The sequence below is a fragment of the Schistocerca cancellata genome, chromosome 5 (assembly GCF_023864275.1).
Source record: "Schistocerca cancellata isolate TAMUIC-IGC-003103 chromosome 5, iqSchCanc2.1, whole genome shotgun sequence".
In the NCBI taxonomy this organism is placed as follows: Eukaryota; Metazoa; Arthropoda; class Insecta; order Orthoptera; family Acrididae; genus Schistocerca; species Schistocerca cancellata.
In genome coordinates this window covers 502,098,666-502,121,090 of record NC_064630.1, presented here as the reverse complement: position 1 = coordinate 502,121,090, position 22,425 = coordinate 502,098,666, and the positions used below count along the sequence as shown (strand labels likewise).

Sequence of the window (22,425 nt, the reverse complement as noted above, 5' to 3'; positions counted from 1 at the left end):
GTTCAAAGAAAGTTGCTGTTACTTTAGTACAGAGTTCTATCTTTTGTCTTGGCAGCAGGACACTTTTGGTTCTCCATTCTCATAATATTTCCACACTTACAAACATTTTCAGTTCATGTTGCATTTCTATACTCTTCATTATATTATGTTTCCCAACAAACTGCTGTTTGCTTTGATGAGTGAATAACATTTTGTTTAATTATGCTCCCTTTTGTTTACGAGCAGTAATTTAAAGTTTTCTGTCTGTAGCACAATGTCAGCCTTACTTGGTGATTGCTCCTATGCCAGTTGCACAGTCTGTCAATGATTATTTTATGTTCACAACACACTCAGATTTGAAAAAAATTGACAAAAAAAGAAAAAAAAAACTTGAAATTGATACTTCATTACAGATGCACTAGTGATGTAAAAAAAGTGAAATTGCAACAATATTAAGAAACTGTTGCTGTTCTCTGATGGTAACTTGCAAATTCAAAATTACACTCACAACAGTGCTATAAATACAAAATGGATGTTATCATTTTTCTGTTTCTTTACAAGCTATTTAAGTTAGCTGCAGTGATAACACAGCACACTACCCAGGATATAGATTTGAAATAAGTGATTTTATGTATTTTGCTCTTTCTCCCTCATGTTTTGACCTACAGTTCCCTTGGAGCCAAATGAATATGTCCTCAAGAACCTCTGTTTTCCTTAAAATTAAATCTGAATGCAAAAATGTGCCTGTACCATAAACAGATGCCTTCTCATCTGTAACTTTGCAAAATATATAACCCAGTCAATTTCAAGATAAAAGCCATGTTTCACAGAATCATTATTACAATTATTATTTATTTACAACATGGAAGGCACATTTTATGTTTAGAATGCTGTATCTTTAGACCTGAAGAATCAACTCTGTGCATGGTACATTCCAATGACCAAAAATGCATATTATTTTCAATGTTAGATTAAGCTTGTTATGTATGTGTATCTGCAGAAAATGTTCCAGTGCAAGAATTTGTAGCAAAATGAACACTGAGAACACACTATTCAACTTCATAAATCATTTTAGGGACATTAGAATACTCACTTCTGTGACAGTCATGGGGTCACTGAAGACAATTTGAGTGCCACTAAGAATTGATGATCCATAGGGTCTTTATATTTGAACAACTGAATTAAAGAAGTAGTATTTCAAACTGTGTAGAAAGAGTCAATACTTTCAGTGACATATTGATCAATGACGCTGATGGACTGTAATCACAATAAAGTAGAACACCAGGAGATACATACCACATATCTCTTGACGGCCTACATCCAGTTGTTTTTAGAATCAAGAAGAAATATTTTTACATCCAGTGTAGAATATATATAGAGCATAATACCTTTTTTAAATAATATGAAGGTTTACTAAAATATCTGTAAATTACAAGAAGTACAGTCAATGTACTGAGTTAATACTATGACTTTCTACATTGTAATTTGAATTCAGTGAAAGAGAACCGTATTTATGTTAAGAACTATTCATGATCAGTGGAGAGAAGGGAACTGCAGATACTAGAAATTGATGAATAAAATGCAAATACACCACAAGAAACGTTAAAGCAATTAATTAAAACGAGGCGTTAAATGGTTGCAAGAATTTCTCTCTTTCCTTTATGTTTCTTTAAGAGAAAGTAAAGCCAAATATAGATGTGTTACAGAGAAGCATAGCCTATTGTCAATATAATTTATTTTTACTGCAAAGAAAGGCTAGCAACATATGTAATAGGCATATGATCACACTAATAGATATCGTCATGACAGCAAAATAAATTTTTAAAAAAAAGATAAAAAAATTAAAAAAAAAAATTACGCATATACAATGACTAATGTAGACCCAATTGTCTTCTCTTTGTTATTGTGACAATAGGAAAAACAGATAATATGCACATACTAAATGATCAAATAAACTCAAAAAGTCACTTTAGACAGACAAGACTCAGATATCAGTTCAAAAAAGATCCTGCTCTTATATAAGATCCTCAGAAACTATTTCTCGTATGTATGGAGAAATCACAGCAAAATCTGAGAAAGAATTGCTAACACAGAAATTAAAGTAAGGGTGTTGGGCATACAGATGTAAAACTAGATGTTGGATCATTTAGGCAATTCCTGCATCAGAAGAATTAGAAAGATCTGGAATAAGAATATGGAAAAGAGTAAGAAATGTAAGTGACCTTAGAAGAAATAATCACTCTAAATATTTGAATGAGAATGAAGCAATGTGCAGAAAGAGAGACTGAAGTACCATTGCTTACTATTTCTCATCAAGGTAGCGTCAATGACTGGGTTATGATATGCAAAAGATGGAAAGGATTCATATTCATCTAGGTAATGCATAGACCATTTGAAGTAGTTGGTGGCAATAAATGATAATTACTAGGTATCAGAGCATACCTTTTTAAGAAAAATAGCGTGCATTAAAATATAGATGTTGAGACTAACACAAAAGGAGTATTAAATGAAGAATTACGTCAATGAGAAACCAAATTCACTTTTAGACCACATGAACTACTGTCAATAGAAGCAGACTAAATGTGAATGTGGAAATGTGGGTGGCAGTGCAATATATTCATGTTGTGCAAAGTATGAATTTAGGCATTGTGCAGTCCTTCTAAAATGGTGAACAAAAATAGCAATGACAACTATTTTGTTAGTAAATCATAAGGATTCATTTTGTCTACGTGCAGAGAGGAGGAGAACAGAGGATGAATGAACTGTAGTATATTTGGTATGGTAATCAATAATAATAATTCTGTGTTATCACAACTGTTATCAGTTTTGAATCAAAAGCAGCTGTTGTCATTGACCTCATCTGGCAGACATTTCATTAACAGGTGCTATCTGAGACAGCATATGAACTATTTGCTTCTGTTTTACAGTACAGGTTATTAATTATGTACTAAGCAATCATACAACAAAGGTTTTAATTAACCATTAAAATTTCTATATTTAGAAGCCTTACCTACTGTCACAGAATATAGTTAACATAATGGAGAGTCCTGGAACTAAAATACTTTGTAATTTAGACAAAACTGGGAAGTTTCTTTCAAACTAAATCAAAAGAATTATGTCAAGGGAAACTAAATTCATGGAAGGACAACGCTACTGATTTGTGGAAATAATTTCTCAGGAAGTTTACAATTTTGTAGTAGATAACATAAAGAAATTTATCCTTTTGGGTCAACAAATATGAACTTGAATCATAAACACTTGAATCATAACACTGGATAACAGAAAACATAAGTATTTTGTAGAAAGATTAATTGTGTAGCTTTGTGATACTTTGGTATAAGATTTATGATTTAGTCTGAATGTGCTTTGCTTAGCAGCCAGATACATGTCTCTGTGGCCAGGAACATATGTTTACACCTTTATAAAAACACAAAATTCAAAATCATATTTTTGCTTAGAAAATCAATTGAACTGCTTACATTTTCATTACAAATTTAAATGGTATATCACTCAACATTTGATGTTGTACTTCAAGTAATGAAGGTATCCCAACTTTTATTCAAATAAGTCATGGCTATGAAGTCTACCAATAAACTGATAGTCAAAGAAAGGTTCATTACAACTGCTATGAACATGCTGTTATAAAGGTTTCTCAAAAAATTTCAGTTACAACAACAGTCACAAACAATTGTAAATTAAAGCACATATAAAGATTACCTTAAATAACAATCTTTTAAATGTGCAGTTCTTAGTGTTGAGTCTGTAAATATCTGTTGATTTCCTGTTGCTCTCTGAAACAAGAAACATCCCTAAGCTGTTTCGCTGTTTTATGACAAACTGGTCGAACTACTAACAGACTTCACTTGTGCCTGCAGTTTGCTCTTGCGTTTAGAGAACATTTCTTTCCTTGAAGTGGATTTTGAGTTAATGTTTAGGGGTAGACAGCTGCTATGGAACCAAATATGTATCGCTGTTATTGAAAATTAATTGTTGTAAAACACTGGTGTTCCATTGTTTCTTTCTCCTTCTCTCACACATTGTTCAAAAGATGCTTCTGAAATTAAGTATCAAAGTGTAAGAGCAGAACTGTTAACCATATAATATAATATGAGAAATATGCATAATAATACAACCATATCATGTCATGTTTAAAGGGTTATGGGACAGGGGATTGCAATATTATCAATTACAGAACAAAGAGCTCACAATTAAGATTTAAGAAATTAGTGGCAAAATGCATATAGCATAATAAACTATTGTTGCACAGTTTCAAAGTAAAATGAAATGATGTCACCAGGACTCATGTTTCACATTAATAACTAATTATAATGCACTCTAAAAGTATGAAGTTATGATGTCCTAGTCTGGCAAAATTCAACACTGTTTACACTAAGTGCAGAAGACCTAGCACACAGAACAATATCAGCTGAGGCTGGTATTTGTGATCTTACATATCTGAGAGCTCTGAGAGCTGAGTTTGTGTGTCCATATAATCTTTGTACCTATTCCAGCTGATATGTGGAAAATAAAGTAGGATATACATATGCTTGATTCCTACATTTATGACTATAAATATATATTGTCAAAGAGTGAAATAATTAAGAGCAGAAAAAGATCACAACAGTTGAGATGTATCAAAACTCATACATGAATTCCATTTATCTCTGTGACATTATACAGGTATACCACAAAGTGAAACCAAAATAATTAAATGAGGAACTCATACAAAAATGTCTAACACATATGAAGAATTAATTCAGTTTGGGTGATCAATGTAAAATGAAACCATATTTTTGTATGCGAAACACTACTGCTTTTCAGTGATCCACACATCAATTTCAAAATATTTTATTTTAGACAGAAACTAAAAACTGAAATTCAAACATCTTGCACTGCATGTGACATATATCAATTCCAAGAATATTTCTGTACTTGCAAAATATATGAAATTCACAGTATAAATATTCCAGTGCAAATGCTATGTCATGTGAAGTATTTATACTGAGACACACTATGCACAAAGTGTTCTGTAGCCTACAAAAAATCACAAGATAATACATTTCATTTCGCTATTAATATTGTGAGTATCAGTTTTATACAAAATATTGCTCTTCAGTAATACCCTTATATTCTGTGCTACTTGTCTTATACATTATTATGCAGTATTTATTTTATATTTTAACTGATTATAGAGCTGTGTAAAGTAACAGTGATTATTAAAAATTTTTTGAATTTCTATGAAAACTGCCCCATCACATTAGACTCGTGTGGTTTTTACTGAATTTCATTATCTACACTTTCTTATTTGCAATCTGTTGGTAAGCTCAACTCATGACTCTCACATTCTTTCAATAGCAACAATTATTATGAAATGAAATTACTAATTAAAGTTACTCATAGCTTGGAAAAGCATGTATAAAATTCAGAAGTACATTTTATCAATGTGAATCCTTATAAAATATAAATTAATTGGTGTTGACATTCAAGGTAAGTAGAGTTCAATTTTCTTAGGAATGCTCATTGTACTTTCACAGAATTTCCAAAGTACAAAAGCATGTTTACTCTGTCATAGTTGTAATGTTTCATGTCTCATTGTTACACCTACAACAAAGATTAACTTGAGAAAGAGTGCTACCATGATGTTTTTGGAATGATACCTGATACAACCATTTCCAGATTCAGTAATATTTTTAAGCATACCTTTCCTGAATGTCTTACAATAACACAAGATTATTTTAATTTAGGTAGAAATATAGTACATCAAGGAGCACTCAGTTACACTGGTTGATCCTCTGTCACATAATTTATAATAATAACTGTAGGAACTGACTCATATTTACTGTCTATGAAACAGATAGAGAAATATCCCAAATTGTGGATAACCACTTTTCCTTTTAGTCAGGATTGTAACAAATAATCAATTGAAGTGCACCTTGTGAGTGGTAACAGTGAACTTAATATAAGTGAAATATAACATCAGTCTTTGAGTTACTTAAAATGTAACAAAATGAATTAGTAATATTTAAAATGTACATAATAACAAAGACATTTCTAGCATCTGAGAAACTGAAAGAAGAATGTGTAATTACTGACATATTTATGCAAATATTAATTAAAATAAGACAGATATAACAGTGTGAGAGAATACTGATTTTATGAAGTCACCAGTCACTGTTAGAAGTGATCTAATTATTTAATCTGTTATTTTCAAACCAAAATGAAATAAATAAAAATATTTAAAATTTTATCATTATAATGTCATTTTATGAAAAAAGTATGTTTTGGAGTTAATGGAATAATACAATAGCTTTTTCCAGGTATCTTCTGACATATTTTAAATGAACTTTAATCAACATCAAATCACTTCAAAACTAATGCTCCCCTTTCTGTTTCTCTCCATGGTTATCAGCTTCCTGATACCCTACACTCTTTTCTCTGCAGTTGCTTATCAGTTGCAGCTATGATACAACAGATTCAGTGTGCTGCATAATGGAGGTTTTGGAATGCAGTACATACATTTTGAATATCTGTAAGGAACACACTTCTGATTGCTAAACAGGTTCACCAGCTCTTTAATATTTTGTTCAAACTTCAACTTGCCTAGAGCTAAAACATATCATTAGCTTCATCAGTCAAGTGCAGTGATCTTGCTGAAGTTCTGAAATGACTTTATTTTGCATCTGTAGAGTTGTTTTCCTCAGCATTTTGTTGTTGTTGAGCACGAGCTTCAGCATCTGGAAAATGATTTTAAAGTTCTAACTTCTGCTGTGACTTTTATGCTTCTGGGAAATACACATAGGAAATATTTAGTGTGTATGTACAGGATTCAACAGAGGAATGTTTGACTATATATGACAGTACAAGTAAAACAAACCAAATAACAAATTTCAAGCAATTGACTTTAGTACCACCAGGACACGGGAGTTGTGAAAGCTGGAGGAAAAAATAGTTATCCAAACCTCAGGTGGAAAGTGTGTGCCTCAGTATGTAATTCCATTTCCAGTATTCTGATAAGCCCTATTTGTATTACATGAACAAAATTATGTACCTTTGATTACTAGAATATGTATAGTGTCTGTTGATGTGGTCTTCAGTCCTGAGACTGGTTTGATGCAGCTCTCCATGCTACTCTATCCTGTGCAAGCTTCATCTCCCAGTACTTACTGCAACCTACATCCTTCTGAATCTGCTTAGTGTATTCATCTCTTGGTCTCCCGCTATGATTTTTACCCTCCATGCTGCCCTCCAATGCTAAATTTGTGATCCCTTGATGCCTCAGAACATGCCCTACCAACTGGTCCCTTCTTCTTGTCAAATTGTGCCACAAACTCCTCTTCTCCCCTATTCTATTCAATACTTCCTCATTAGTTACGTGATCTACCCATCTAATCTTCAGCATTCTTCTCTAGCACCACATTTCGAAAGCTTCTATTCTCTTCTTGTCCAAACTATTTATCGTCCATGTTTCACTTCCATACATGGCTACACTCCATACAAATACTTTCAGAAACGACTTCCTGACACTTATATCTATACTCAATGTTAACAAATTCCTTTTATTCAGAAATGCTTTCCTTGCCATTGCCAGTCTACATTTTATATCCTCTCTACTTTGACCATCATCAGCTATTTTGCTCCCCAAATAGCAAAACTCCTTTACTACTTTAAGTGTCTCATTTCCTAATCTAATTCCCTTGGCATCACCTGAATTAATTTGACTACATTCCATTATCCTCGTTTTGCTTTTGTTGATGTTCATCTTAAATCCTCCTTTCAAGACACTGTCCATTCCATTCAACTGCTTTCCAAGTCCTTTGCTGTCTCTCACAGTACAATGTCATCAGCGAACCTCAAAGTTTTTATTTCTTCTCCATGGATTTTAATACCTACTCCAAATTTTTCTTTTGTTTCCTTTACTGCTTGCTCAATATACAGATTGAATAACATCGGGGAAAGGCTACAACCCTGTCTGACTCCCTTCCCCACCACTGCTTCCCTTTCATGCCCCTCGACTCTTATAACTGCCATCTGGTTTCTGTACAAATTGTAAATAGCCTTTCGCTCCCTGTATTTTACCCCTGCCACCTTTAGAATTTGAAAGAGGGTATTCCAGTCAACATTGTCAAAAGCTTTCTCTAAGTCTACAAATGCTAGAAATGTAGGTTTGCCTTTCCTTAATTTTTCTTCTAAGATAAGGCGTAACGTCAGTATAGCCTCAAGTGTTCCAACATTTTTACAGAATCCAAACTGATCTTCGCCGAGATCAGCTTCTACCAGTTTTTCCATTCGTCTGTAAGGAATTCGCGTAAGTATTTCGCAGCTGTGACTTATTAAACTGAAAGTTCGGTAATTTTCACATCTGTCAACATCTGCTTTCTTTGGGATTGTAATTATTGTATTCTTCTTGAAGTCTGAGGGTATTTCGCCTGTCTCATACATCTTGCTCACCAGATGGTAGAGTTTTGTCATCACTGGCTCTCCCAAGGCTGTCAGTAGTCCTAATGGAATCTTGTCTTCTCCCAGGGCCTTGTTTCGACTCAGGTCTTTCAGTGCTCTGTCAAACTCTTCACGCAGTATCGTGAAGAGTTTCATCATTTCATCTTCATCTACATCCTCTTCCATTTCCATAATATTGTCCTCAAGTACATCGCCTTTGTATAGACCCTCTATATACTCCTTTCACCTTTCTGCTTTCCCTTCTTTGCTTAGAACTGGGTTTACATCTGATATTCATGCAAGTGGTTCTCTTTTCTCCAAAGGCCTCTTTAATTTTCCTGTAGGCAGTATCTATCTTACCCCTAGTGAGATAAGCCTCTACATTCTTACATTTGTCCTCTAGCCATCGCTGCTTAGCCATTTTGCACTTCTTGTCGATCTCATTTTTGAGACGTTTGTATTCCTTTTTGCCTGCTTCACTTACTGCATTTTTATATTTTCTCCTTTCATCAATTAAATTCAATATTTCTTCTGTTACCCAAGGATTTCTACTAGAACTCGTCTTTCTACCTACTTGATCGTCTGCTGCCTTCACTACTTCATCCCTCAGAGCTACCAATTCTTCTTCTACTGTATTTCTTTCCCCCATTCCTGTCAATTGTTCCCTTATGCTCTTCCCCAAACTCTCTACAACCTCTGGTTTAGTCAATTTATCAAGGTCCCATCTCCTTAAATTCCCACCTTTTTGCAGTTTCTTCAGTTTTAATCTACAGCTCATAACCAATAGATTGTGATCAGAGTCCACACTTGCCCCTGGAAATGTCTTACAATTTAAAACCTGGTTCCTAAATCTCTATCTTACCATTATATTATCTATCTGATACCTTTTAGTATCTCCAGGGTTCTTCCATGTATACAACCTTCTTTCATGATTCTTGAACAAAGTGTTAGCTATGATTAATTTATGCTCTGTGCAAAATTCTACCAGACGGCTTCCTCTTTCATCTCTTACCCCCAATCCATATTCACCTACTATGTTTCCTTCTCTCCCTTTTCCTACTCTCAATTTCCAGTCACCCATGACTATTAAATTTTTGTCTCCCTTTACTACCTGAATAACTTCTTTTATCTCATCATACATTTCATCAATTTCTTCATCATCTGCAGAGCTAGTTGGCATATAAACTTGTACTACTGTAGTAGACGTGGGCTTCGTGTCTATCTTGGTCACAATAATGCGTTCACTATGCTGTTTGTAGTAGCTTACCCGCACTCATATTTTTTTTATTTATTATTAAACCTACTCTTGCATTACCCCTATTTGATTTTGTATTTATAGCCCTGTATTCACCTGACCAAAAGTCTTGTTCCCCCTGCCATCGAACTTCACTAATTCCCACTATATCTACATCTACATCTACATCCATACTCCGCAAGCCACCTGACGGTGTGTGGCGGAGGGTACCTTCAGTACCTCTATTGGTTCTCCCTTCTATTCCAGTCTCGTATTGTTTGTGGAAAGAAGGATTGTCGGTATGCCTCTGTGTGGGGTCTAATCTCTCTGATTTTATCCTCATGGTCTCTTCGCGAGATATACGTAGGAGGGAGCAATATACTGCTTGACTCTTCGGTGAAGGTATGTTCTCGAAACTTTGACAAAAGCCCGTACCGAGCTATTGAGCGTCTCTCTTGCAGAGTCTTCCACTGGAGTTTATCTATCATCTCCGTAACGCTTTCGCGATTACTAAATGATCCTGTAACGAAGCGCGCTGCTCTCCGTTGGATCTTCTCTATGTCTTGTATCAACCCTATCTGGTACGGATCCCACACTGCTGAGCAGTATTCAAGCAGTGGGCGAACAAGCGTACTGTACCCTACTTCCTTTGTTTTCGGATTGCATTTCCTTAGGATTCTTCCAATGAATCTCAGTCTGGCATCTGCTTTACCGACGATCAACATTATATGATCATTCCATTTTAAATCACTCCTAATGCATACCTATCCATTTACCTTTTTAAATTTTCTAACCTACCTGCCCAATTAAGGGAAATGACATTCCACTCTCCGATCCGTAGAACGCCAGTTTTCTTTCTCCTGATAACGACGTCCTCCTGAGTAGTCCCCACCCGGAGATCCGAATGGGGGACTATTTTACCTCCGGAATATTTTACCCAAGAGGACACCATCATCATTTAACCATATAATAAAGCTGCATGCCCTCGGGAAAAATTACGGGTGTAGTTTCCCCTTGCTTTCAGCCGTTCGCAGTACCAGCACAGCAAGGCCGTTTTGGTTAGTGTTACAAGGCCAGATCAGTCAATCATCCAGACTGTTGCCCCTGCAACTATTGAAAAGGCTGCTGCCCCTCTTCAGGAACCACACATTTGTGTGGCCTCTCAACAGATACCCATCCATTGTGGTTGCACGTATGGTACGGCCATCTGTATCGCTGAGGCACGCAAGCCTCCCCACCAACAGCAAGATCCATGAATATGAAGCATTTAAATCAAATGTGAGCCGAGAGAGCAAAGCTTCTGACATGTAGCTATTTAATATTTTAAAATGTTCTTTTGGGTTAAACTGAAGAAACAGCCATGTACAAAATGAACAGTAAATATAAAATTAATCAAGCAATGAAGTAACTGTAAAAACAGTGTTTCACTGCTCATTTATGACAGGATATGGTACTAGAACAATGGTTATTTGTCAACAGTGCTTTTCAACTGAGCCACCTGAGCTCCCCTCACAAATAACTGAGAAGCTTCAACTTATTGTTCTTCCCTCTTCATACCTTCCAAATGCAATCAAGCCTCTCCCACAGTGCTTAGGAACTTGCATCCCTGAGGAGTTCCTCTCCGCGTCTTCTGAAGTTCAAGTCACACAGAGTTTTGGCTTGTCACATATGATCAACAAAGATTATTCACTACCAAAGTAAAATATTTTAATTGAATCAATGGTGGGTTCTTGGTGAAACATTGTAAATTAACTAAGCAAATGTGTGAAACAAGGCAAAAAAACAGTGTTTATTTTGTTAAAAGTAAAATAATTTAATTTACAATGCATTTGGACGTTGACTGCTACAACAATAATATCTATTTGAATGAAAGGTGTCTCCTTTTTATTATAATTTTTAATATACATTCTGACTACCAGTAGCTTTAGTATTAAGCCACTTGCAGTACTCTTATACAAAGCCAGAAACAATAATTTGTAAAAAAAATACGTAATTGTTAAGTAACTGTAAATAAACATCAGGTGTTACCTTACATACAGAGACCATTGACACATACAGATTTAAAATTTGTGTATGAAACTTTCTTTTGCAATAATATTAATAGGATGACAATTGTTGTACACCAATGTATTTTTACTAGGTAAGAAAAAAGATGTTTTAAAATAAAACAGTGTAAGAATTAACTCTTTGTTAGATGAGTGTATTGCTTTCTAGTGAGAATATGGAAAGACCTAGAGTCTTCACTTTACACTTATTGGGAAAGGTATATATGAGACTGGTAAGTAACATTAGATTTATTCTTAACATAAAAAAGTAACAAATGATTTGAATATCCCAAAGAACTACTACCACATGCACAGAATCTGGTTTCCTTTACATTCAGTTTATTAAGATACACCATGAAAATGCCATCACTGAATCATATCCCGATTATTGACGATATAATTTTCCTGCTGCATCTAAAGTTATGAAATTATGAGGCACTTGTAATGTTAGAGCCATCCATCCATCCATTCATCCACAGAACTGACCTTTCTTTTCACTACTTACTGCAACTTGGCTTGCCATTTTGTACAAGCTCTCTTGTTTATTGTTGTTGTTGTGGTCTTCAGTCCTGAGACTGGTTTGATGCAGCTCTCCATGCTACTCTATCCTGTGCAAGCTTCTTCATCTCCCAGTATCTACTGCAACCTACATCCTTCTGAATCTGCTTAGTGTATTCATCTCTTGGTCTCCCTCTACGATTTTTACCCTCCACACTGCCCTCCAATGCCAAATTTGTGATCCCTTGATGCCTCAAAACATGTCCTACCAACCGATCCCTTCTTCTAGTCAAGTTGTGCCACAAACTTCTCTTCTCCCCAATCCTATTCAATACCTCCTCATTAGTTACGTGATCTACCCACCTTATCTTCAGCATTCTTCTGTAGCACCACATTTCAAAAGCTTCTATTCTCTTCTTGTCCAAACTATTTACCGTCCATGTTTCACTTCCATACATGGCTACACTCCATACAAATACTTTCAGAAATGACTTCCTGACACTTAAATCTATACTCGATGTTAACAAATTTCTCTTCTTCAGAAACGCTTTCCTTGCCATTGCCAGTCTACATTTTATATCCTCTCTACTTCGACCATCATCAGTGATTTTGCTCCCCAAATAGCAAAACTCCTTTACTACTTCAAGTGTCTCATTTTCTAATCTAATACCCTCAGCATCACCCGACTTAATTCGACTACATTCCATTATCCTCGTTTTGCTTTTGTTTATGTTCATCTTATATCCTCCCTTCAAGACACCATCCATTCCGTTCAACTGCTCTTCCAAGTCCTTTGCTGTCTCTGACAGAATTACAATGTCATCGGCGAACCTCAAAGTTTTTATTTCTTCTCCATGGATTTTAGTACCTACTCCGAATTTTTCTTTTGTTTCCTTTACTGCTTGCTCAATATACAGATTGAATAACATTGGGGAGAGGTTGCAACCCTGTCTCACTCCCTTCCCAACCGCTGCTTCCCTCTCATGCCCCTCGACTCTTATAACTGCCATCTGGTTTCTGTACAAATTGTAAATAGCCTTTCGCTCCCTGTATTTTACCCCTGCCACCTTTAGAATTTGAAAGAGAGTATTCCAGTCAACATTGTCAAAAGCTTTCTCCAAGTCTACAAATGCTAGAAACGTAGGTTTGCCTTTCCTTAATCTTTCTTCTAAGATAAGTCGTAAGGTCAGTATTGCCTCACGTGTTCCAGTATTTCTACGGAATCCAAACTGATCTTCCCCGAGGTCGGCTTCTACTAGTTTTTCCATTCGTCTGTAAAGAATTCGTGTTAGTATTTTGCAGCTGTGGCTTATTAAACTGATTGTTCGGTAATTTTCACATCTGTCAACACCTGCTTTCTTTGGGATTGGAATTATTATATTCTTCTTGAAGTCTGAGGGTATTTCACCTGTTTCATACATCTTGCTCACCAGATGATAGAGTTTTGTCAGGACTGGCTCTCCCGAGGCCGTCAGTAGTTCTAATGGAATGTTGTCTACTCCGGGGGCCTTGTTTCGACTCAGGTCTTTCAGTGCTCTGTCAAACTCTTCACGCAGTATCGTATCTCCCATTTCGTCTTCATCTACATCCTTTTCCATTTCCATAATACTGTCCTCAAGTACATCACCCTTGTATAGACCCTCTATATACTCCTTCCACCTTTCTGCTTTCCCTTCTTTGCTTAGAACTGGGTTTCCATCTGAGCTCTTGATGTTCATACAAGTGGTTCTCTTATCTCCAAAGGTCTCTTTAATTTTCCTGTAGGCAGTATCTATCTTACCCCTAGTGAGATAAGCCTCTACATCCTTACATTTGTCCTCTAGCCATCCCTGCTTAGCCATTCTGCACTTCCTGTCGATCTCATTTTTGAGACGTTTGTATTCCTTTTTGCCTGCTTCATTTACTGCATTTTTATATTTTCTCCTTTCATCAATTAAATTCAATATTTCTTCTGTTACCCAAGGATTTCTACTAGCCCTCATCTTTTTACCTACTTGATCCTCTGCTGCCTTCACTACTTCATCCCTCAAAGCTACCCATTCTTCTTCTACTGTATTTCTTTCCCCCATTCCTGTCAATTGTTCCCTTATGCTGTCCCTGAAACTCTGTACAACCTCTGGTTCTTTCAGTTTATCCAGGTCCCATCTCCTTAAATTCCCACCTTTTTGCAGTTTCTTCAGTTTTAATCTACAGGTCATAACCAATAGATTGTGGTCAGAGTCCACATCTGCCCCTGGAAATGTCTTACAATTTAAAACCTGGTTCCTAAATCTCTGTCTTACCATTATATAATCTATCTGATACCTTTTAGTATCTCCGGGGTTCTTCCATGTATACAACCTTCTATCATGATTCTTAAACCAAGTGTTAGCTATGATTAAGTTGTGCTCTGTGCAAAATTCTACCAGGCGGCTTCCTCTTTCATTTCTTAGCCCCAATCCATATTCACCTACTACGTTTCCTTCTCTTCCTTTTCCTACACTCGAATTCCAGTCATCCATGACTATTAAATTTTCGTCTCCATTCACTATCTGAATAATTTCTTTTATTTCATCATACATTTCTTCAATTTCTTCATCATCTGCAGAGCTAGTTGGCATATAAACTTGTACTACTGTAGTAGGTGTGGGCTTCGTATCTATCTTGGCCACAATAATGCGTTCACTATGCTGTTTGTAGTAGCTTACCCGCATTCCTATTTTCCTATTCATTATTAAACCTACTCCTGCATTACCCCTATTTGACTTAGTGTTTATAACCCTGTAGTCACCTGACCAGAAGTCTTGTTCCTCCTGCCACCGAACTTCACTAATTCCCACTATATCTAACTTTAACCTATCCATTTCCCTTTTTAAATTTTCTAACCTACCTGCCCGATTAAGGGATCTGACATTCCACGCTCCGATCCGTAGAACGCCAGTTTTCTTTCTCCTGATAACGACATCCTCTTGAGTAGTCCCCACCCGGAGATCCGAATGGGGGACTATTTTACCTCCGGAATATTTTACCCAAGAAGACGCCATCATCATTTAATCATACAGTAAAGCTGCATGCCCTCGGGAAAAATTACGGCCGTAGTTTCCCCTTGCTTTCAGCCGTTCGCAGTACCAGCACAGCAAGGCCGTTTTGGTTATTGTTACAAGGCCAGATCAGTCAATCATCCAGACTGTTGCCCCTGCAACTACTGAAAAGGCTGCTGCCCCTCTTCAGGAACCACACGTTTGTCTGGCCTCTCAACAGATACCCCTCCATTGTGGTTGTACCTACGGTACGGCTATCTGTATCGCTGAGGCACGCAAGCCTCCCCACCAACGGCAAGGTCTATGGTTCATGGGGGGGGGGTCTCGTTTATTATTGTCATGAAATCTGCATGTATGGGAATGGAAGCTGAATAATTTTGCCATTGACTACTTAGCAAGTTTACCAACTTTCTCATTAAATTCTGTATTATGGTGTGCTTTTATCAACAGAAAGTTTATTCCTTTACTTCTTATACAACATTCTACTACCTCTTGAGCAATATTTATATGTACCTATATGTAGTATAGTTCCAGTTATGGTCTTGAAGTGCTCTCAGTACACATTGTGAGTCAAATGCAATAAGAACTCTCTTATGCATGAATCTTTTTTGCATACTGCAGTTCTTTCACTATTGCTATAGCTTCAGCAGTATATTTGGAGGCACATAGTGGAAGTATATACTTGCATAAGTTTTCTGCAATGAGTTAGAATCCTAAATGAAGAAAATCTAACAAAATGGGACAGTTTCCTTCCTTTTAACCCAAAAATAACTTGAGTCAGTATGAGGCAGCTGGACATTGTGTTCATTTGTACAATAGCTATATGTGGTCTCAGAGGGATGTTGTACTGGCTATCAGTCTACAGTGGTTTATTTGAGGAGAAAATTTTTTCAGATAAATGTGTTAGTGCCATGTAACTATTGCATGTGGAGGTTATTTATGTCTGTGAGGAATTATGTTGTAAATATCATTGAGTTTAATTCAGTTTCCCTTGTAGAAACATTGTTAAAATGAATATCTATTTGTTAACACTTGTCTTCTTATGTGCAGTAAAATTACTTTCACCTCCACCAATAGAGCACTTGTTAGGGTACATTTCATTGTCCTCAAACAAGTGCACACATAAACAAACTGTAATCTTTGTACTGTACATCATATTTCATTCCAAACCTCTTTGATGAGCTTGTTAACAAATTTTGAGGTTGCCTTCAAGGGCAGATCACTGTGATTCCACGAGGAAAGGGGCCCTCTCATTCTTGATCTGAGTGACCTTCCTCTCTTTGCTAACGTTCTCCAACTTCTTATCCTTCTTTCCTCCCTGAAGAAGTAACTAATAGTTACAAAAGCTAAAAATATTATTTAACTTCTAAATGTGTCCATCAGCAGTAAGTAGTTGTAACCATTATGTCTCGCTGTAAGTTTGAATTTGTTAAAGTGATAAGTTGTTTTAAGATGACAAAGTAGCCCAAACTGGCAATGATAAAAGTTAAGATGTGTTCAGAAGTGTCACATCTATAACTGATGACTGTATGTGGACAAGCTTCATGTGTTACAGAAGCATGACCAAAATTTTAGAAATGAAATGAAGAACAAAGACAAACTAATAAAAGTGTGGTAGAGAGACATAGACTCATTAAATAGTAAATATAATATTCTAACAAAAATATTCTGATATAGAAAAGAATCAATGACCTGATTATTGTCATCACAAAAGCATCTCAGAAATAATAAAATAATGAGGAGCGCTATGAATAACTAGGGAATACATGATGTATTTCTATAGTAATCAAAATTAAAACGGTAAGCGATATAAAACTGATGAACAGATTTGATGCTCTTGGTGTGGAAGATGACTTACATGTGGTCATAAACAAAATTAGTGTTAAAAGGATTAGTGTAGGTAATATGAGTATTAGCTCCTCAATTAAAAACCATATCCAGAAGTTGGACATATCTCCTTCATCTGTTGTTGCCCCTCCCCTCTCAATGCACTGATACCACTTACTAATTCCTCTGTTGTCATGACATCTATTACAAGAAGAGCTTAGCACACGCCTTCTGTGGCAGCTTTCGTCAAATATGATATTTTATCTACTTCTGTCATACACAGATTCACAATGTGGCACAGGGGCAAAACATTCAGTATGTAAGACTGTGTAATTTTCCCCATGTGTTCTTCTGTAGGAGTGGACTTGCTGCTTATTGTTGCCAATGGTTTTATTCAGTTTGGCATGGAATTTATTCCAGGTACTGTGCTTCTCTTCATGTTTCTTAAGCCATTGCTGGGCTGTGCCATCCATGTAAAAGTACACATTTGCAAAACACATCATGTCTTCTGAATATATGGATGACAGGAATGATGTACTGCTTGTGTTCCAGTTCCTGGCCATGTAGGTGATGGCTTTTACATTGTCTAATTGGAGCCATAGTAATATTATTAAGTACCCAGCCAATTACTGTCTTTTAATTATGTCCCTATCCAAAATTAAAGTCACTAATGAAAAACAACACTTCTTACTGAAAGCACAATTCTTACGAACATGGCCACAGCTGAACATAACATGCACTCATGGGTGGAGAATGGTGATATTTATAAAAACTTCAAATATTCCAGAATATACAAACATGACAAACACAAGAATTTTTGAGAACCATCCAGAAATGATACATATTAAATAATAAGTAATCACTTGCGGCTGAGACTGAATTGTTTACTTGCAGCACACCAGCCAGCGATGCTAACTTTTATGCCTCACCACATATAGCACAGCTCATGGCAATATAATACTGCTTGCCATACAGTAAGCACCATAATGATTTTGCTTAAGTGTAACAATTGTTTATTCATTAATTCACCATGTTAAGCAGACCACATCGTAAGAAATAACCTTAATGGTTGTGGAGTGAGTAAACATAGATGTTACAAAAATAAGGTATCTGTTAAAAAATGCATTTAATAATTAACTGAAATTGGACCGCTATAATCTATTTGTGTTTACTGAAGTTGAGTTTAACACAGAAGAGTTAACAGGACACATAATAGTTTAAAAAAGAGATTCTGCTCCCTTAGTTACCTCCTCTTGTTGGATTTATATTTATGTGACCACACTACAGATATTTATTATACAACAACACTCATCTAGTTCTAACAAAGACCTGTTTACAATGAAAAGTTCTATTTGTCTTGCAGCTAACAGAAGTTTTAAATTAGACAATTTGTAGGAGTAGTGTTTAAAGCAGCAGAATGGGAACTCTCTTAAAGAAAACTGCGATTCTCAGTATATTGAGGTACCCGATACTATTTTGCAATGATTACGTGAAGTAGCACAAATGTATCAACGTCCTTTGGAACACTATGAATTTGACATACTGATGAATTAATTATATGATGAAATATAGTTACTACCTGTGAATCAGTACCAGAAATGTACAAATGTTAAAACCTGTACTCATCAATTTGTACACAAAACCTGACTGTAATTATTGTTCAACTAAGTGTGAAGATGCAAGATTCATGTTCAGTATCAATACTAACCCATATATAAAAATTTATTAAGATATCTATATCAAACATTAGTGTAGAAAGGTATTTCACATAACTGGGCAATGATAACTGTAATGTTTCATTTTAATTATTCTTGAAAGATTGTAACAAATTGTGGATCCAAATTCTGTAATCTGTTCTGAAAAACTAATTAAATTTTAACTGTAAACTTCAAAGTTACCATTGGAAATAACGGATTTATTAACATTTTGATTGATAAAAGCTACATACGCAACAGCAGCAATAGCCAATCAGAGTTAGTTTTGAGTCAGTATTGTTTGAGTTCAGTGCACTATGAGTGTCAACTCTATGGTGCGAATAAACATGTTATTAAGTACATTTTCATTCTGGCCACTTCATTTACTAGATTTGATTAACTTGACAAGCCATTCCTGACACACAAAGAGCCCAGATTTTCTTTCAGATGGAGACAATTTGGAGCAAAGATATAAGATGTACAACTTTGCTTACACCGTTTGCCAATAGGTGCCGACAACGGTAAGTAGCGGTCAGAAGAAACAAATCACAGACGTCAGGCATTTAGCTTGGATCTCGGTTACTGTTTTGTTTCAATATGAAGAAAACAGTGGCTGAGTCTCATCAAATGCTCTCAAGTACGTATAGTGAGGATGCTGTTTGTCAAAGAATGTGCCATGAGTGGTTTCAACGTTTCAAGAACGGTGATTTCAACATCGTAGACTGGACTGACATAGTGGTGGAAGAGAGAATGTTTTCGGAGATTGCTGAGCGAAGACTCACGTCAAACTCAAGAAGAATTGGCATGATTAGTGGGAGTGACACAGCAATCCATTTCAAAATGTCTCAAGGCTATTGGAATGATTCAGAAAGAAGGAACTTAGGTCCCGTGTAACCTGAAACCAAGAGACATTGAACGGCATTTGTATGTTTGTGAACAATTGCTTCAGAGACAAAAACGGAAGGGGATTTTGCATTGCATTGTGACCAGGGATGAAAAATGGGTTCATTACAATAACCCTAAATGCAATAAATCATGGGAATATTCCAGCCATGCTTCCACGTCGACGGCCAAACTGAATGTTCATGGCTCCAAGATCATGCTCTGCATTTGGTGGGACCAACTCGGCGTCATGTACTATGAGGTGTTGAAACCAAGTGAAACAATCACAGGGGCTCATTATTGAATGCAATTAATGTTTGAGCAAAGCATTAAAAGACAAATGGGCGCAATACAGTGAGAGGCACGATAAAGTGATTTTGCAGCACAAAAACACTCAACATCACGTTGCAAAAGAGGTCAAAACGTACTTGGAAACATTAAAATTGGGAGTCCTATCCCACCCATTGTATTCTCCAGACATTGCTGCCTCTGACTATCATCTGTTTAGATCAATGGTGCATGGCCTGGCTGAGCGACACTTCCAATCTCATGAAGATGTCACAAATTGGATCGATTCATAGATCGCTTCAAAAGATGAACAATTTTTTTGACGTGAGATTCGTACACTGCCCAAAAGATGGAAGAAAGTAGTGGCCAGAGATGGGAAATACTTTGAATGATACATGCATAGCCAATTTGTTTCACTAAAGCCTCAAATGTTGGGGAAAAAATGGTGGAAGCAAAGTTGTACACCTTGTATATACACCTCAAATATGATCATCGAGAAACATCCCGTTAAGTATCCAGTTTGGTAGACACGAAAAGTGGTTACATTTCAAGTGTCTATTAAGAGATTTGTGATTTTCGTTTGACTTTATAGGAATTCTCAAATTATTGCTTTATGTCAGATGAAATATGGTTGATGACCTTTGCAAAAGGAAACAGGAAACTATTCTGAACCCTTGACAAAGAGGCAAAGTTTATAGGGTCAAAAAGGGACTTGACATCAACAATGCGCCACATTTTGGTTACAATCCAAGTAAGCATGTACAAGGCACAGTTTGCAGTGCTATAAGTATGAGAGTGGAACAAATTCAAAAGGGATTTTATTCTTTATTTAAATTCATTTATTTAAAAACTCAAGGCAATTATAATTTATTTTTCCACATAGTCTCCTGCTTTGGAAATCCATTTGTCACAGCATATGGACAGTTTTTTGATGCCCTCATCATAAAAAGAAGTGGGGCAGTCACCAGCCAGTTGCACATGAAACCTTACACACTGTCGTTATCTTCAAATTGTCGCCTCCTAGAGCTTCTTTAAGCAATCCAAATAATTATAAATCACAGGGTGATAAGTCCAGGCTGTAAGGAGGATGATCAAGTGTAGTCCATTGCATTTCCTGTAGCTTGGAGACAGTTAGAGCTGTAGTATGGCGTTGTGTATTGTCGTGGAGGAGGACGAGTTGTCAAATCAATTGGTCTCGTCTTTTACAATGATATGCAACTCTTGCCTTGTTCAACAGTTCACAGTAGTAAGCAGCATTGATTGTGCATCACTCACGCAAAAAATCAATCAGAAAAATGCCTTGCTGATCGAAAAAAACGGTTGAAAGAATCTTGCAAGGTGGCAGTCAAGTCTTGGCTTTTACTGGTTCTGCCCCCCTTTCCTCCGCCACTCCTTACTGGCTTGTTTGGATTCTGGAGTGTAGTTGTGAACCCATGTTTCACCACAGGTGGTGATCTGACTCAAAATGCATCACCTTCTTCATAAACTTTGCTTTAAGCCTCTGACAGACTTCCAAATGTCTCAACTTCAAATTTTCGGCCAAAAGATTAGGGGCTATCCAGAACACCTTTACAGAACTGAAGAACTTTTGTGAAGATTGCTTGACAGTTCCCATAACTGATTCTGACTTTTTTTGCAATTTCTGATACTATCGCCTGTTGATCATTGTCAATAATTTCTTTAACCGCACAAATGTTTTTGTCTGTAATGTTGGTCTGAGGATGGCAATTGTGTTGCTGATTTTCCACATGTTCTTGTCCTTCCTTGAACTTTTTATGTCTGGCAAACATATGTGTCCTTGATAATATTTTATCACTGAACTGTGCAGTCAATCTCTGGCAAATTTCCACTGTTGTAACACCTTCACAAGCAAGAAATTTGATAATTATCTATCGTGCAATGGAGGGGTACACCTGCTGCTCAGACATTATGAATGTTACTGACAAAATGGCAGGAAATATCTAACAGCATGCTCTCCTCACTTCTGACGGCTGTGCGTAAGCATAGCAGAAGTGCGGGGCCAGTCCTACCAACTGTTGATGTTCAGAAACAAAAATCCTGTTTATATTTGATATCAACCTCGTAGATGACTGGATCAGCTGTCAAAGCAAAAAGAAATTGCAAACTCTGCTAGAAACCCTTGGATATACCAGCTGAAGTGAAACTGTTTGGACATTTGATGTAATATTAATAACACTGCGTAAAAAAAAAAAAAAAAACTACTACTAAGTAAGATAAAGTCATTACCTTTAGCTGCCTGTTCCTTCCATATCCTCTTGTTTTCCGCTAAACAACCAATCCATGGCTTTTTAATTGTATACTTCTGGCCTCGTTCTGGGCTCCGTGTGGACCCTGAAACCAATTTGTTAGTGTAATTTTCTGCATGATTTTCATAGGATGTTATAATGTCCTCACAACCTTAACAGCAATAGAGTATATTTCATTTACAGGATTTTGTATCAAGAAATTACATCAAACTGAATGTTAATCTGATACCCAAAAGCAAGCTTCAGTCTTACTGT

At 36.3% G+C, this 22,425-nt stretch overlaps 1 protein-coding gene across 1 annotated transcript in view; it reads right to left on the bottom strand.

The window, feature by feature from the left end:
- Positions 1-1,817: 1,817 nt before the first annotated feature.
- LOC126188632 (dual specificity calcium/calmodulin-dependent 3',5'-cyclic nucleotide phosphodiesterase 1-like) overlaps positions 1,818-22,425 on the bottom strand; it is a 590,211-nt gene continuing 569,603 nt past the window's right edge. The window contains exons 13-14 of the mRNA XM_049930233.1: positions 22,151-22,255; positions 1,818-6,713 (exon numbers count right to left, since the gene is read on the bottom strand). Of these exons, the coding sequence (XP_049786190.1) occupies positions 6,649-6,713; positions 22,151-22,255 (170 nt within the window). The 3' untranslated portion in view covers positions 1,818-6,648. The remainder of the gene's footprint in view (positions 6,714-22,150; positions 22,256-22,425) is intronic.